Source organism: Saccoglossus kowalevskii, chromosome 6 (genome assembly GCF_978046115.1).
Source record: "Saccoglossus kowalevskii chromosome 6, keSacKowa6.1, whole genome shotgun sequence".
In the NCBI taxonomy this organism is placed as follows: Eukaryota; Metazoa; Hemichordata; class Enteropneusta; family Harrimaniidae; genus Saccoglossus; species Saccoglossus kowalevskii.
In genome coordinates this window covers 5870566-5887581 of record NC_140646.1, presented here as the reverse complement: position 1 = coordinate 5887581, position 17016 = coordinate 5870566, and the positions used below count along the sequence as shown (strand labels likewise).

General features: G+C 37.3%; 1 protein-coding gene across 3 annotated transcripts in view; it reads left to right on the top strand.

Moving 5' to 3' along the window:
* Nucleotides 1-17016, top strand: part of LOC100369334 (protein LSM14 homolog A-like) — a 49339-nt gene that overhangs the window by 20648 nt on the left and 11675 nt on the right. Inside the window, exons 3-5 of one of the 3 annotated variants that reach the window (XM_085499989.1) lie at nt 3152-3308; nt 4480-4704; nt 12602-12754. In XM_085499989.1, coding sequence (XP_085356115.1) covers nt 3152-3308; nt 4480-4704; nt 12602-12754 — 535 coding nt within the window. Of the gene's footprint in view, nt 1-3151; nt 3309-4446; nt 4705-12601; nt 12755-17016 lie in introns of all 3 variants that reach the window. The other 2 variants (XM_085499988.1, XM_085499990.1) reach the window with 2 other exon arrangements.

Here is a 17016-nt window from a genome sequence, read left to right as displayed (position 1 = left end):
CAGTCAGGCGGCTAACTCTGTTCCTTATTTAAAGAATTATTCCCAGGCATTAACTAATATTTATTATTATTTTTCTCGATCAGCCGTGAGGCCATCAAGAACATTCAAGCCATTCTTGATGACCCAATTCTGAAGTACAAAGAGGTACACGATGTCCGTTGGTTTTCGTTTTATTCGTCCCTGGAGACTATCTATCGTACTTTGAATCAATTGCTGATAAAGAACCAAAAGCAAAGGGATTGGCGAAAACTATGAAAAATTACGAGTTTGTGGCTACTACATATCTGCTGATGGATGTAATTCCTATATTAACACATCTTAGTATGGTATTTCAATCGAGCAACCTAGATATCGCAGTAGTCAATGCTTCATTATCTACTCGAGCCCAAATTAACGAGTTGAAAACTACTGACAGGAAATTCATGTCTAATTTTGAGGCCATGGTAACACCAGACGGTAAAAAATAGTCTGTGGTCACGTCATCAGTGCAACTGAAAATCAGAAGAAACATTTCGAAAACATAAGACAGGAATTCATTGAAAATATTCTAGATAATTTAGACGAACGTTTTCCCCAAGACGCAACAAATCTAATTACTGCATTCGCCGTTCTCGCTATGCGACAGTTAAAATTCTTGTCTGAGGAACATCTAAATGACTAGCAACAACGAAATTGAGGTTTTAATCAAACACTTTGGCGAACCTAAAACACTGGCCGACGGTGCGTTAAGCCAATTGTTGATCCCGATCAAGTGGAGTGGGCTGATGCCAAGGAGTTTGTACGTGTGCAGAAATACCCCAGAGATAGGATTGATACTTTGTGGAAAATCTTATACACATACCATCGTGAAGCTTTTCCAAATTTGCTGAAATTTGCCAAAATTGTGCTCGTGTTGCCAGTGCAGACCGCTGATTGCGAACAGGGATTCTCTGTACAAAATTGAATTAAAACGAAATCGCGCAACCGACTGGAAGCCGATCGGCTTCACGTGATATCGGCAGAGGGTTCCCCTATCGAGCAGTTTCCATTTAACGACGCACTTAAGGAATGGCGACAGTCAAAACAACGCTGTATTTTCCAAAATTAGATGCGTGACTAGCATAACAATTACAATGTAAAATAAAGGCAGTAGGCTAGATGTAAAGTTTATATCTATGTTGACATTTTCTCATCAAAATATTGCAACAAAAATGTTCATTTCTAGTTCATTTCAAGTGTTATGTAAACAATTGTTGCTAAGTAGGTCATTTTGTATATAAACATTCATACAGTGACTGTAACAGAAAAGACATCTTTTATGTGTTTTATAATAATAAAAACAACTTACCTGATCTCAGTTTATGGTACAATTTATTATTTTTTTCCATTTATTTTTGTTACATGTGCAATTGAAATCAGTGCAACTGTAATGGCTACAGATAAACTTCTAACTTCTGATCTTTATTAGTCCAAAAGTAACTATTTGCCCACTCAACTTGAGTCTGTTACATCAATACATATGGAGAATGATTAACTAAAATAAAGAAAATACAAACAATATAGGTATAGTCAAATAGAGCTATGAAAAGCCCTAACCCTACTTAAAGTACATATACAAAAAATAAAACCCTACATAACGTCTAATAAGCTGACTAAAAGCAACTAAATGAATCGTACAGTACATCGATAAATTACGAAATAAATGTATTAATATACGCAGTAAGATAGTCAGTATGATATCAGAAAATCAAAATGCACATGGAGTGCCATACAGTAACGATGATAACTTGATGCCCGTAACAGGCAGAAATAGTCTGATTTTCAAAAGTATAACATTCATCATAAAAACTATTCAATGAAAGTAATGTACAATACTCTTATGTAATGACAATTTTCAGTGTTACTATTGAATAGACTGTGACACACGAGGTACCAATAAATCGACATTGTCAGAAACACAAAACACACGTGTCTAATTTTCCGACGGTCAGTAGATAGCATAAAACTAGAAATACACAAGTAAATAAGTTCCTACCGTGATTTTAGACGACTCAAGCAGACCAGGCGCTATTTATCTACCGCTCTCTACTATTATAGTGTGTGGTAACTAACACAATTACCAAAACAAACGCGTATTTGACCTTTGCGTTCCTAAAACTCTGCGGCAGCCGCCATGTTTCGTCTAGTGGCCAAAATACCTAACCAAAACCTATCAATAGGTGGCGCTATAACCAAATAAGGCTATAATATGTGCTTTTGGCCGTAACAGTAACAGTAACAGTAAAGTAAAACCCCAAACAGTTGTACCACAACAGAACAGTGATTCAAAAAAATATAGGACACCAAATATTCTTATAGGTCTGTTCAGCAAAGCAGTGATCTGATTTTGTTAAATTTTACAAACTCAAAAGCATCACTATATGTTGTATTGTTACAATGCAATTAATTGAAACACCAGTTATTTATCTTTGTCAAGCTTTGTTATGATTTATTTCTATGTACATGATTATGATGATAAATAAAGGCTATGGTTGATTTACTAGTTACATGTGCAATTTAGTTCATTTTGTTACTGTCCCCACAAAATTATAATTGTCCCACAAAATTAAAGCTGGTGGGCCACCATGTCCCCATTGTCAAAAATCCTGGCTGCAACCCTGTATGCAAGTACATTTTGGATCAGACCACTGAAAGTTGTCTGAGATTTCGGTCATGATCTGCTTTGAATGTATATGTCACTCAAATATGAACGGAACGGGGACGTGTCATTGACAATGACTTGTTTTCTGATTTGTGAGTAATCGAACCTGTTACAAAGGCAAATTATGGAATATGCATTCCACTGATGTTTTATGCTGGAAGGGATTGCATACACTTAAACTAGATGCCATGTGATTTTTAAAAATCTATGAATAATAGACTAGTGGAGGGCTGTGGGGTGGGCCTTGTATACGGGCACACTGAAATGTTAGTTTTGATGCATCATGTAGTTTGTATGATGTGTCAGGATTTGTTTATAGCATACAAATACTAATTTGTCATGTGGGCTTACTTTTATTTTAACAAAACTTCAGGTAAACCTGCTTATCATTTTGTTGACACTAATGGGCTGAGAATAGTCCCTTTGGTCCCAGGTCTTCATTGCTTTGATAAATTGATGTTTCTTTAACAGCAATCCGCACCAGTGTCTACACAACCCTCATTCCAGCCATCAAACACTTTTGGTCCTCCAACTGGTGGGTATGGTCCATTCAGTGGTTTGTCATATCAATATGGTGTAATGCCTGGTCAACAGTATGCACAGTCTTCACCGATGTCACAAATGGGAGGTAAGTAGGTCTGATGCAAACAGTATGCATAGCCTTCATAGATGTCACAAATGAGAGGTAAGTTGGTCTGATGCAAACAGTATGCACAGCCTTCACCGATGTCACAAATGGGAGGTACGTAGGTCTGATGCAAACAGTATGCATAGCCTTCATAGATGTCACAAATGAGAGGTAAGTTGGTCTGATGCAAACAGTATGCACAGCCTTCACAGATGTCATAAATGGGAGGTAAGTAGGTCTGATGCAAACAGTATGCACAGCCTTCACAGATGTCATAAATGAGAGGTAAATAGGGCTGATGCAAACAGTATGCACAGCCTTCATAGATGTCACAAATGGGAGGTAAATAGGTCTGATGCAAACAGTATGCACAACTTTCATAGATGTCATAAATGAGAGGTAAGTAGGTCTGATGCAAACAGTATGCACAGCCTTCATAGATGTCACAAATGAGAGGTAAGTAGGTCTGATGCAAACAGTATGCACAGCTTTCATAGATGTCACAAATGAGAGGTAAGTTGGTCTGATGCAAACAGTATGCACAGCCTTCACAGATGTCATAAATGGGAGGTAAGTAGGTCTGATGCAAACAGTATGCACAGCCTTCATAGATGTCACAAATGGGAGGTAAATAGGTCTGATGCAAACAGTATGCACAACTTTCATAGATGTCATAAATGAGAGGTAAGTAGGTCTGATGCAAACAGTATGCACAGCCTTCACAGATGTCACAAATGGGAGGTAAATAGGTCTGATGCAAACAGTATGCACAGCCTTCACAGATGTCATAAATGAGGTAAGTAGGTCTGATGCAAACAGTATGCACAGCCTTCACAGATGTCATAAATGAGAGGTAAATAGGTCTGATGCAAACAGTATGCACAGCCTTCACAGATGTCATAAATGAGGTAAGTAGGTCTGATGCAAACAGTATGCACAGCCTTCACCGATGTCACAAATGAGAGGTAAGTAGGTCTGATGCAAACAGTATGCATAGCCTTCATAGATGTCACAAATGGGAGGTAGGTCTGATGTAAACTGGACTATGATTGCGTTTTAAATATTGGGCCGCCAATTATAAGAGAATTTCCATTTTGTGGCCGCTTTTTCCTCCTAAAAAAAAAGTGTTGTCTTTCAGATAGGAACTTGGGTTTTGTTCCCTTCTTGACAGGGCGGACTACAACCCCACCCCCTGCCCGCAAGTCACCTACAATGGAGCAAGGGGTTCAGGCAACAGAATCACCAAAAGATGAGAAAGAAGAGAGGGAGACTTCAAAAACTCAAAGACGGGGCTCTAAAGAAGATAGACCACCAAGTCGAGGGCAGAATAAGGGGGAACAAAGAGATAATAGAGAAAGGAAGAGAGATCAACAACAGAGACAAGGAAACAATCAAGGTACGGTAGTTATAAGTTAATTCATGGTAGATGGTTGGGGTGTTCAATGATTGTTAGAATCATGTTACAATGGGTAATACAGCATATAAACAGTGTCTTTAGTCAAATTGTCTTTTAAGGTAGTAAGATAGTTTATTGGCAAGTGAAATGCCAACCTACAATTGAAAGAAGGGATATTGTTCAATATTGTTTGTTTTAGGACCACATGACCTCCTAAACCAATAAGACTGGTATATTTTGTAACATGGATAAAATTGAAAATGACGACACCACTATGATGACAGTGACCCCAAAAGTCACGTTATCATGGGAAGGAGCTCATGAACTTCGATCCTGTATTTCTAATTTGTCCTTTTCTATTTATTTTTTTCCTGAGCAAATGATTCACATTTCCAACATTTTGTGATTTTACAAGTATGCAGTCCGTTTTTGACTTCGGTAGGCTGCGAGTTTCAAAAAAATATCACTGTAAATGACAGCTACAATGTTCCGAGTCTCTGGGTTTCTCCACGAAGGGTTTTAACTGGGTGCTGCACCCTGCTTTCTGAAATTAAAGCCCTGTCTAAATTGTCAACACTCTGTTAAACTTCCTGAGCGAACCATCGCCATCTCGTAAAAATTCTGACTTATCAAAGCAGGTCACCGTGGGGTGATAACACCACCAAACAGTTTTTGAACATGATTAAAAAAAATAACATTTGGCCTAGAAAAGTGTAGTACCATAGCCATATTTTTACTGTCAAGGTTACGTCAAATATATAAAATCGATATCGGTTAAAACATTCGTTGAGGCACAAGGTTAAAACTAAGTTCACGCAGTCACATGTAGCAGCAACGTCAGTCAAGCGGAACAAAGGCATGATCGGTAAACCTAAACGACCAGCGCAGCTGACACACCACCACAGACATTGCTGATCACCAAGAAGTCCACACGAATGCTTGCTTAAACACGGGTATATTTTGACGAATATCAGTTGAATTTTCTTTAAATCGTGATTTACAAAAAAAAACATGATAAAACAGTCAAACTTTCAATTCTCTTTCATAAGTGGAGGAATTAGATTCACCTGCTTTCTTCTTTGGAACAAATATTCTGATTGGTTGTTTTTCGCGTCGATGCGTGGTTTTATTCAATCAAATGCATCTTTACATAGTATCAGGGTTCACACAGTCAAATAAACTGTTTCCAGATCGTAGCGGTTTTCAACGGAGCAGACAACAACAAACTCGATTTGGATGCAAATTATTTTTTAAATATGAATATTTTGTACAAAATGCTATTTTTTATAGAAATTGTTACCGTAAAAACTCAATCAATTCGGCCATGTAAAAATAAATATTTTTGGGGGTGGGCCAATTGATTGAATAAATATAGAAAATATGTTTCCGAAGTGGTCGATTTGTTTGAATAATTTTTCAACGTTTTAAAACTTGGTTCGAAGTGTGTATCACCGGTAACTGAATAAATATATCGTTTTCCCGAGATTAGAGTAAAGGTGTAGTACTAGTCTGAGACTTGACCCAATTTTAAAACAAAATACAAGCACGTTCAAGAAATCTGACGCAACCAGACCACCTGTTTTGTTGCCGTGAAGACGACAGTTTTATGTCACGCTCCCCGTAAATGTAAACAAACATGGTAACGTGAAAAACTGAATAAATATATCTTTTGCGGGATTGGAGTAAAGGTGTACCGGTAGTACTAGTCTGAGACTTGACCCAATTTTAAAACAAACTACAAGCGCGTTCAAGAAATCTGACGCAACCAGGCCACCTGCTGTTTTGTTGCCGTGGAGACGACAGTTTTATGTCACGCTCCCGTAAATGTAAACAAACATAATAACGTGAAAAACTCACTGGAATAGAGTAGAATAGAATTATGCTTTATTGCTAATTGCTGTACTATTTTTTTGAAATTATCTACAATTAAACTATACATACAATACAATAATATATTTTAAATAAACTACAATAAATAACACTGAAAAACATAATACGAGACGACACACTGATATTTTGTTGCGGTATCTCTTTTTGGAGGATGTGGTGGTGGGGCGGGGCGGGGCGGGTGGTGTCCGGTACATAGAAGCAGGTACAGCTGGGACCTCGGCAGTTGCCTTAGTAAAAAATGAATCGATTCGAGACATGGCTAGCGAGTGACAAAATAAGTACTAATAGCTTGTGGGAAAACTAAAAGTGAGTGTCTTTCCCCAGAGAAATTGCCACTTTTATAGCATGATACTCTGACCAGCCACAACATTATCACATATTCTTTTGAAATTAAAGGATGTACATCAGTCAGTACTCAGTCTGACGTACAATGTCGAAATGATAGGCCCAGGATTCACACCTCACGTCGTCTCGTCTGCCACTTTACCGTAACCACGCACAGCTACTGAAACCGCTTCTATGAGAGCGCAGTTTTCACTTCACGGTCATGTTTTTTTACCCACAGTTAAAACAAAACAAAAAATCCACCCGACTTTTAAACTAACAACGTTGCAAGAGGAAGTTTAGAACATAACTGGGACGACTGTGATTTTATTTGGGTCAACCAAAAAAAAGAAGATATTTTGACGTGCTGCGTGACTGTGTAAACAAAACCATGTCCAATAAAAATGACGCTTTCACGCTACACATTGGCGACTTTGTATCGACTTACTGGAAATGCCGAAGACGATACAATTTGCAAGTCGGCATTAATTAATTTTTTACCCCGTTAACATTAATAATCTACTTGACTTTTAAACAAACAACTCTGCAGGACAATGTTTCGAACATTACTGAAACGACTGTGCTGAAACAATCCAGCAGATAATTTTATTTGGGTCAACCGAAAAAAAGAAGATATTTTGACATGCTGCGTGACTGTGTAAACAAAACTACGTCCAATAATAATGACGCTTTCACGTAACACATTTGCGACTTTGTATGACTTGCTTGAAATTCCAAAGACGAGAATCAAGTGTCGGCCTGAATTTTGTTGTCCCTAAACCATGGAGCTTCGTTTCGTCAGTGATTGCTAGCAGACTTAAAGTATTTGTTCGTTGTCGATATTTTTGGCGTCGTGATGAGAATTTTCTTAGCGATTATTTACAACTGATGTACTGGGTAATTTGTAATGACAATCAACAGAGTATATTTCACCATGGACGTACTGGAGATTTCACACGTCTTTTGTACAACCACGGTTGACACCATGACTGCACATCTGGCGGATATCCCGATTGTTTATACCATGGATGTAAATGCTTATACATGTACATTGTATTTACGTGATAGATGTGTGAAAATATACCTTTGTTGAGAGAGGGACGTAAAAATCGGGCGGTGTCATCACAGGGCGAACTAATTGAATACAAACAATAGACTGACTGGACAGATGGCCGAACTAAACAGATACATTTTAAAATTAACCATGACGCAAAAAATAGGTGGCCGAACTATTTGAGTGGCCGAATTGATTGAGCTTTTACGGTAACTGCTGATCGAAAATCTTCTATTGTGTAGATTTGATTTTGTTTGATCAGCTTTTTGGTGCCAATGGCGTACATTCTTGCAAGTTTTTCAATGTACCAAATTCCAATGCTTCTGCGACAACATAAATTGCTTCTCGAGCATATTTTAGAGAATGTGCTGGGCAAACAGCCTCCAGTAATGTGGCAGTGGTTTTATCGTGCAGCTTTCTCTTGTCAAGAAAACTAACAGTGTGCATATCTTATCTGTAGGTGTTTACAAATGACAAACATTAGAATCCTACTACTTTTCATTATCTAGGCTTTGTTCATTAACGTTTGTCAATCATGAATATTAATGAAGAGGTTATGCTTTTGTTTAAAGAAGAGAAAAACATGCATTTTTACACCAGAAAAAAACATTCTTTTCAGCAAAATAAATATGGCACTACATAAAGTTAATTCCCAAGTGCCATTTCACACATTTTGAAAAAACCTTGAAAAGTCCCCCCAAAACTCTCACTACCATATGATACCATGGGATGATTGAAGTTTCATGACTAGTCAACAAATTTCAGATTTTTGGTTGGGGTGGCAGATTTTGCGAATATAAAAATCGCGTTAAAGTGGGAGGGATGCTTTACGCAGTGGAATACAGTATTTTTAGTCCCCATTTGGATCCAGTCCGAAAACGAGAACTTATGTTTTGACCTCCGTGTGTGCGTGCGTCTGTGCGTGCATCGGAACCTGTATCTTAGAAATGCCTGGACCAATCACAATCAAACTTCACACATACATCATACATGATACATGTGTGTATTACACATATGCACGTCAATTTGTTTCACGATCTGATTCATAATGGCCGAATGGAGGCCATTTTTGTGCTAAAAAAAATCTTTAAAATCAAGCATTTCTCGGCTGTTTACAGATGGATTTTGTTCAAACTTGGTATATACATTAGACATTATGGGACCTTGATGCAAATAATTGTTTTCAGATAAGATTCAAAAATGGTTGACTGGTGGCCATTTTGTTTTAATGAATGTGGTTCTCGTGCCATATCTGACTTGCTTTCACTGATTATGAACAAATTTTAAATATTCATTATACATCCTGATGCACATCATTTATTTTTCAGATCGGATTCAAAATGGCTGTCTGGTGGCCATTTTGTTTTAATGAATGGGCTTCTAGACCCATATATCTGATTTGTTTTGACTGATAATATTTTCAAATTTTAAATATTCATTATACATCATGTCATAGATATATTGGTTTGACGATCCTATTCAAAATGGCCGAATGGTGGTCATTTTTGTGCTAAAAAATCATCAAATATCAAGTATTTATGGGTGGATTTCGTTCAAACTTGGTACATACATTAGTCATTACTAGTTCCTGATGCTCATCATTTTATTTTTCAGATTGGATTCAAAATGGCTGACTGGCGGCCAATTAATGATTGGGCTTCTAGAGCCATATCTCTTAAATGCTTTGACTTATTATATTTAAATTTTATATATTCATTATACATCATGTTATATACAGTACAGTTCTCGCGGAAGCTTTGGCTTTTGTGGCATCATTGTCGCCTACGCATGGCTTCATTGTCGCCTCAGCATCGCATCATTGTGGCATCAGCTTCGCGTCATTGAAAATTGAAGCTGTGTTCGCCTCGCTCTTTTGTGGCATCATCGTGGCCTCAGCTTCGCAGTCTCATGGCATCAACATGGCATCAGCTTCAATTTGTTGTGACATGAGTATGACCTCATTATTTGCACGCAGAAGGGCAGTAGACAAAAACATGTACAGAAGTTCGATATGTAATCGATTTGAAATTCAAGGCAAATAAAATAATATGATCAAGAGTAAAATGCCATTTTAAAAAGATATCTTGTTTAATTATTTTAGTGTTGCGAGTATTGGGCACCAAAAACTTTGCGAAGTACATTACAATCGGCAAGGTGACGTGTTTCATATTGACTGGAAGGAAAATCGTGATAAATTCAAATCACACGATGCAATCGTCGTTCTGATACAACACAATTTGCTGTATACGAAGTGAAACTGTTCTTGTCATAAAATTTACCTTTTTTCGCTCATTTTATTTGCTGCTAGAAGAGCAGATTCAGATTCCTCATTTCGGTGGTATTTTTCTATGTTTCGTTTAGTTTTAGCCGAGTCCGACCCCATGCCCGGACTACTAAAACATGCAATACACACGTACGCCGCCTGGTGCGTCGGCGTCGTCGCCAGTCATCTTGATACAAAGTTCCAAAACAAGTGCGTACATTTCCAACATATGATTGGATGGTTGTGGTGGCGTCGGTCTGGTAAAATTTGACAACCAATTCTCAAAGTTAAGTCACGATCAGTGATCTGAGCTCAGTCTATACGTACTTTAAAAGTATTTTCACAAACATATTTTCGAATGAAAACGAGCCACATGCCCTGTAAAAAATCGAATAGCGCTTGACATGCAGAAATAATTTATTGGGCTTCAGAAAAAAACGTGTCCATTTAGTGTGGCCGTAAATATTTGGTGACCAGCCAATGAACAATTTGAAAATCATGATTCACACGGAAGTCCTTCGATACTGAAAATCATCGACCCCAGGCTGGTTTACCTTATTTCCCAACTTGCAAAACTGATTTGTATCTCAGCCCTGTTTTTTTTTTCTATTTTTGAACTGAGGTAAAATCCCATCAGTTTGTCAAAATATACCGATGTTTTTCAGTGAATAATTGCGAAGCCTGTTACAGCACAAAAAAAAAATTGTGAATCGACGATGGAGATTGGATGGTATGACGACCCTTCAATTTGCGTTAAACATGTTTTGTTACAACATCATTGATTGGCTGAGAGTCACCTGATCGGAGCACGACCTGGGTCACAGAACCATATTTGTCCGTATTATCAACAGGACTTTGCGAGAAAACCACACCCACATTTTCAACCATTTTAGCGCGGAAGTTGCCAACAAATGTCGAAAACTCGTGAATTTTATGAATTCGAATAAAATAAAGCTAGTGATTCGTAAGACTGGTTAATAATATATCCCCCGATGCTCTTCGATTTTTTTATTTCAAGGTGAGAAATGGATACTAGTAGTTGAAGTTCCATCGATTTCAAGGCGACTATTTAACCGCGACAACTCTACGCTCTGTTGTAGTTTCGTGAGGTAAAACAAAAATACAATAAATAGTACTTGTTTAATTATTTGGTTGTACAGCCCGCAAATTACGAGACATGATCCCCATGAACTGCAATAAATAAATGCTGATTGTGTTGAATGACGGACGTCGGGACCGTTTGGAGAAACAAATTACGGTCGGTAGATATTTCAAACAAATGAAATTATTAACGAAAGACGAGATTTTTCTAGGTATTTACGATCATACGGTCATACCAAATATATACAAAATTGACAAATGCACAAAGAGGTGTAATAGTAGGTCATTTTTATTTTAGCCTTAGAAATATTTTCTTTCACTCAGTCCACGTCCATGCGTGGGAATTCTATTTAGCTTCATGGTCCTTCGGCTTGTCTTCTGCTTTGGGGGGAAACAACAATAATTATACAAATCGTAAACTCAACACAATCAGGAAAAGAAACCCAGACAACCATGTTGTACTTCTGTTGAATACATTTTGTAGCAGTGCATCACGTCGAAATATTGTCTAAAATAAAATATTCAATCCCAGCCAAATCTAGGTCAAAGGGTCAGATTGCGTGCATATAATTATAGATAGTTAAAACAAAATGTATTTGAACTTTTGACGGTTGTTCAACATCTATGCACGGTTACTAAACTAGTAACCGTGATCTATGAAAACCAGAAAATTTTTAGTAGTCCGAATTTTTGCACGGTCAAAAATAAAACAGAAATTGACCGGTCAAAAGCGGAAGCGGTCAAGAGGTTTGGAGGAAATGAGTACAGTACTTCTTTGTTTGATGAAGCGATGCTGATGCCACATTGTCGCCATAATGAGGCCACAATGAAGCGAAGCGATAATCGCCTAACTTTTTAATGTCGCGACATTGAAGCGATGCTGAAGCCATAACAATGCCATAATGATGCGATGCTGAAGCGAAGGTGAAGCTAAAGTGAAGCCAAAGCTTCCGCGAGAACTGTACTGTATATATATACATGTATTCAAAATGGCTGATTTTGAATGCTGTTCCAGAGCAATATCTCTCAATATGGACAAGTACTTGTTTGACGATCAGATACAAATGTCAATCATTTTAATGTTAAAAAAATCATATTCCTGACATGGTTATATTCCAGCTATATTTACTATAAACAAAACTATATATTTTAAATTTGATAACTAACGGGGGCTGTGCCATGCATGGCTTGTTCTGTTGTTGCAGCGTTATTGCTATGTCCTGATTCTAAGTAAGGTAATCATAATGTTTTGCCCCATTATATAGGTAGAAGAGGACGAGGTCGCATTCGCACTGGCCAGGTTACAGCAAGAACAAAAGAACCTTTAAAATTTGAACAAGATTTTGATTTTGAAAGTTCAAATGCCAAATTTGACAAAGATTCAATTGAAAATGAACTTCAACAGAAACTCAAAATCAGTAAGTAATAACTGCAGTTTTTTTTATCATACTTTATTGGCTCTTATGGTCATAATTGCTTTTTCTATGTATGAAAATTAAATTCACATTTATTCTTCACACCATTCATTGTTTGCACCTTTATGAATTTTAACTAATTTAAAAAATTAGTATTGTTTTTTACTAAAAAATCACATTGAATTTTGAACTGAACTATTTTTAGAAAAAAATTCAGTGATTACAAAAATGTAGGATGGCACACATGGGCATTATTTGTCAAAATACCTTTGGGTTAGCACTGAAGTTAGCTTGCCCATAATGCTAATGAAGTAGTGAGGTATAGTAGTTACAATGTCTGTCATTGTTGAAATCTCAATTTTTCTCAACTTTGTAATATTATCAAGCAGCTTATATTTTTGGTGCATTTCAAGTCTGATATAGCTGGCTTGTAAATTTGTATTTTCCTACTCAATATATAATTGTAGCACTGTTTGGGAACTTTCATACAATTATAACCTCATTGCCCTTGTAAATCTGAGGTGGACGAATTTTTACAGAACAAAAAAACCAGTGATTTTGTAAGCCTATATAAATTTTAAAAAAAACTAAAAATTAGGTTGAATTTAAGTTTTACAGTATCAACATTACCTTGCAGTATAAAACAAAATCTTGTTATGAGCTTTGGAACTTTAGAAAATTATTATTACATGTATTTAAGTGTCATTATGATGGTTAATTTTTAGGGGGTATTAATTTGGGTTGTGTCTCTGCAATGTGTGTGCACATTTTCATGTTACCAGCTTTTTCTCAGACATGTGTGATCCAATTCAGTTCAGAGTTGGTACAGAGACAGAAATTGATGGTGCTATGGTGCACATCAAGTTATTTTTTCAATTCTTCAAAGTTTCACTGTTTTTCCTTGATTTTTAACATTTTTCCTTCAAAATCCGACTTTTCCCGAAATTACCCGAGTTTAATCCGAGTTTTGATGATGCTTACGCAGTTCTCGTCTCGGTGGAAATCAGTCAATTTTATGAGGATATTGTATCCCGGAATTGTATCTTTATTTGCGCAACGCTTCTATGGACAAAATTGTGTCTAGTCAATTTCAAAGGTAAGAAACTGTGCTTGTTATGGTATTTATACACTTTGTATTATCGTTTGTGTCTCGGGTTTGGTGATCATGAGAAACTATTGCTAACCTGTCGAGAGTTTCGCCAGAAAAACTGCCTTTTTATTATGGTTGTAGGAACTGATTATGTATTGTGTAAATTGAAAGTTTACCTCGTGACTTAAGAGGTTTGCAGTGCTCTCACCGGGATTCAAACGTCGTGGTGTCGGCGCAATGCTGCTCTGAGATGCTTGCCAGACTCTGCCTCGCTCAAAATCATTATCGCCATGCTTGATTTCCGCAACATTTACATTTGTTTATGATTTCCACAGCTATTGTTCTATGAGATGCGTCCTCGCTGTTCATAAACAGCCATAAACAAGTTTAGTTGGGTCGGCATGTACTCATTGAAAGTGTTGGTTTATTTACGTAATCCACTGATCACGCAATAGGCGAAGTTAAAAATATGTCGCTACTCAGGAGAGCTTGCCCACGCTAAATGTCCCAATATAAACGTACCGGTACGTTTATTTTTTCCACAGAAAAATTCCACCCGGCACATTTTTATTTGGGACGGTACGTTTATTTATTTTTCTAAATCCGATTAAAAAAATCATGCCTTTTTCCCCATGAGAAACGAAGCCAAAAGATCACACTAAAACATCGGTAAATCTGGTCTTTCGTGTTGCTTTCACCATGAGGTCGCTGAACTGTCATATTTAAATGCTTTATGGTAATTTGAGCACATGGGCACCATCCAGCATTTTGATTGGTTGATTAGCGACTTGACCTATCTGGTCAATAAACACGAGTCGTGGGCATGGATAACATGGCGGATATTGTCTCATCGAGCGTTAACATGTAACCAAAAACATTTGCTTACGATAAAACTAAGTTGAATTTTACTTGCCTTTCATAACAATTCAACGAATTTATTTTTTGTACGTTAATATAATCACTACTGAGTACTAATCAACAATTACAATACTTCGAAAACAAGTATGCTACCGTACCGTGATCATTTGCTACCAACAAAAAAATAATGCATAATAAATATAGCAGGCCTCGAAAATTCTCGCTGCCCGACGCCCGTGGCAACTAGATTTTATGTCAGGGCAAGTGAAATCAACAATGTCCTCGTCCGACGGGCAAGCCATTTTGAAGCTGATGTTTATTTCCCTAAGCTCGGCCCTTGATAGACTGATACAAATTATCAACATGTTTCTATTTTACGCCAAAGTCACGCGTATGATAGCTGTCATTTATTTTTCTTTCGTCCAATGAAGTGGTTTATCTTGCAACTTTTTATGTAATAAAATTTACGTGAAATCCAATCAAATTACGACTTTTAACTTTTAAATTTTGGTTTCAAAATTGGTTCATTTGAACTGTCTATAGCCCTGGATCTCCGAATCATAGCCATGAGTATCGTCAGGTATTTTACCAAACCATCGGCACCCGAGTCACCATCGTCGGCAAACAACAAAAGACGCTTAGATCAGACTGTAGATAAGGTCGACAAGAGGTCAAAAAACCAACGCTATGATGATTCAAAGTGCCAACGAAAGTTTTTGCCTAAATGGATCGATCTGTGGCCATGGCTACAACACAGGCAAGATAAAATGTTTTGTCAAGTTTGTTTGAAATATCCTAGTATTGCAAAACCGTCGTGTAAGCGAAATGCTTTTTTTGATGGTTGCGATATTTTTTCGCGTAGAATCAATGAAAGCAGCCGCCCACACTTGTAGTGCTTTGCGTATTTTCGTAGAGACGACGTCACACAGGTCATCGGAAGTCCCAACGAGTTGTCATCTCCAAATATAAATGCGACACTTATCGGGCTTGCTATGCGTAAATTGAATGACGACCAGCTACGACGATACAGCAACCTTTTTAGCACAGTGTTTATGCTTGCCAAGTATGGGAAACCGATGTCAGACATGTCGATGCAATGTGCCCTGTTGTGGAAAGTCGGCACAGAGATTAGCTGCAGTTCTGTAGCTCGCTTGGTTTCGCTGTCGGTTATTTTGTTCGTCGTGGTGTTAACGCGAAACCAGGGAGCTACAGTTCCATCCTATGCGAGTTACCATATTTTACCGACCTGAAATCAGGTCGGGCCGTAACAGCAGTTTTTTTTCATTATTTTCGCCTCAAGTTTCAACTTTTCTACTGTCGATGGGTCCCGAAACTATTTCATCAATTATTTTGAGGGCAATTGTTCGAAATTGGTCGTTTTCACGACGAAAACTGCGTGAAATGGGAAAACTGTGACGCCTTGTGACGTCACGATAACTTATTCAAGATGGCGGCAAACATGGGGATTTCGCTGTAGTTTTCCGCGGTTTTCGTCGTGAAAACGACCAATTTCGAACAATCGCTCTCAAAATAATTGATGAAATAAATTTTTTTTTAAATTTTCGAGGCCTGAATATAGTGAATATTTTTTGTTGTCATGTGAACAGTTTTTTTGATTGACTGTAATTTTCCAACATTTCATGAAGTCTATTGTAGCACCAAATTATGGCCTTTCACTCCTCCTTGACGTCTATTTAAACGATTATACGGCATCTTGTCGCCAGCCACGAATGTCACACTAGACGAACTTGATCGATACTGCCGACCATTCCATGCATTTTTTATCGACGCACGACGACACGCAAATCGAGAAAAGTATTGTCCTTGCAACAATTTCGCGCAATACGTCACCACTATACAGTGACTGATTTAATTTTAATTCAACATTAAAACAAACTACAGTGAGTTGTTCTATGGTCGTATAAAAATAAAATAAACTACATTAAGATACAGTAAAGTTAACCAACTAAACAGAATGCTAAATAAAGCTAAATAATATTACAAACACCTATAGAATCACAATAAACTTGTACGATCACATTAGAGTCATAACTATGAAAAGAATATTTTTATATTTGGTGGAGCTGCTCATATATCATCTGCATACATTTTTGTATGTATTGTGAAGTTTCCCAGCCAGTCAGACTCAGTAGTGATTGGTTTGCTACTTCATTACATCTTGCAGCCTTTCAAACAGTATATTGCTACACATGCATCAATTGTTGTCCATGTATATTCCTAATTGCTCAGTGAAAACTTGCAATTTCTTTCTGGCTGGTATAAATATATTAAGTAATATGTTTTCGTACTGAAAAGA